The sequence below is a fragment of the Seriola lalandi genome, unplaced genomic scaffold (genome assembly GCF_002814215.2).
Source record: "Seriola lalandi dorsalis isolate HSWRI2012SDOR001 ecotype SW California unplaced genomic scaffold, Sedor1 jcf7180002054656, whole genome shotgun sequence".
NCBI lineage: Eukaryota > Metazoa > Chordata > Actinopteri > Carangiformes > Carangidae > Seriola > Seriola lalandi.
Window position 1 is genome coordinate 379784 of NW_019525209.1, and position 1625 is coordinate 381408.

Consider the following 1625-nt stretch of genomic DNA (forward strand, 5'->3'; position numbering starts at 1 on the left):
GTGTGTGTGTGTGTGTGTGTGTGTGTGTGTACATTTTGTTCTCATGTACATCTGTAGTAAAATGACCTTTTTCCCATCAAATTGAATGTTTGATCAAACGTGACGGTCTTTCCTCACACTGTGTGTGTTCGTGTGATTGAGTCTGAAAAACACATGAACACTGAGCAACTTCTAGTGAAACAACAGCCACATACAGCAAATAGAGCAGTGTCACACACACACACACACACACACACACACACACAGAGGGTTTATACACAGTGCACAATCAAAGTCAAGTAAAGTTCAAGCAGAGTTAAGTGTATTTACAAAAACCTTAAAACAAACAAGATGAGTCACAATCTGCTTCGCGGGAAAAGATTAAAAAACCACAAAGACCAGAAAATATTCTTCACGTGTTTGTTATTGAACTTAAAGTATTTAGATTCATTTATTTGAACTTTAACATAAAAGAATCCAGCTGACTTTTGGGGTCTGAGACAAAGTATTTAATGCCACGAATGTCATTGTGGATCATTTTTTAAACAGGATTTCACCTTTTATTGGACAGTTTGACTTTAGAGAGCATCAGAAATATAAGAGAGATGAGAGGAGGAGCAGGAGGAGGAGCAGGAGGAGCAGGTACAGGAGGAGGAGCAGGTACAGGAGGAGGAGGAGCAGGAGGAGCAGGAGCAAGAGCAGGAGGAGCAGGTACAGGAGGAGGAGCAGGTACAGGAGGAGGAGGAGCAGGAGGAGCAGGAGCAAGAACAGGAGGAGCAGGTACAGGAGGAGGAGCAGGTACAGGAGGAGGAGGAGCAGGAGGAGCAGGAGCAAGAGCAGGAGGAGCAGGTACAGGAGGAGGAGGAGCAGGTACAGGTACAGGAGGAGGAGCAGGTACAGGAGGATGAGGAGGAGGAGGAGGAGCAGGTACAGGAGGAGGAGCAGGTACAGGAGGAGGAGGAGCAGGTACAGGCTGCAGTGACATTTGAAAATACACTGAAGTTTTAAACAGGCATTGGTCATCAGTGGCTTGATGCACAGCGCATGTGGTGTGTGTGTGTGTGTGTGTGTGTGTGTGTGTGTGTGTGTGTGTGTGTGTGTGCGAGCGAGAGTGTGTGTGTGTGTGTGTGCCACTTGGTGATGTTGACCTTAACTCCAGCTGAACTCCATTTGAATGGATGATCCTCACCACCATCATCGCAAACTGCATCGTCCTGGCTCTGGAACAGCACCTTCCTGACGGAGACAAGACGCCTCTGTCCGAACGACTGGTAACACACACACACACACACAGATACTGACACACAACAAATACACCGTACACACACACACAGGTGTATACAAACATGCACACAGGGGGCGGTATGTGTACGGACAGAAAGATACACAAGGACTCGCAAACACACAGACGAGTGACGCGCAGAACAGACACACAGATGAAAACATAAACACACATTGACAGAGCACACACAGGCACAGAGTGACGCACAATCACACGGGCAAACGACCACAATACACACACATTTGGTGTCATCTCCTGTAAGAAGAAACGGAAAAAACTTTATTATGAATGTGATTTCAGGCTGAAAGTTTGATAAACTTATGGTTGGGACAAGTGTTTTTGCAGTTTAATGTTGTCCTCCCCT

The 1625-nt window shown here is 46.3% G+C and overlaps 1 protein-coding gene across 1 annotated transcript in view; it reads left to right on the plus strand.

Moving 5' to 3' along the window:
- The first annotated feature begins 1157 nt into the window (after positions 1 to 1157).
- cacna1ab (calcium channel, voltage-dependent, P/Q type, alpha 1A subunit, b) overlaps positions 1158 to 1625 on the plus strand; it is a 96264-nt gene continuing 95796 nt past the window's right edge. The window contains exon 1 of the mRNA XM_087177806.1: positions 1158 to 1250. Within this exon, the coding sequence (XP_087033932.1) occupies positions 1158 to 1250 (93 nt within the window). The remainder of the gene's footprint in view (positions 1251 to 1625) is intronic.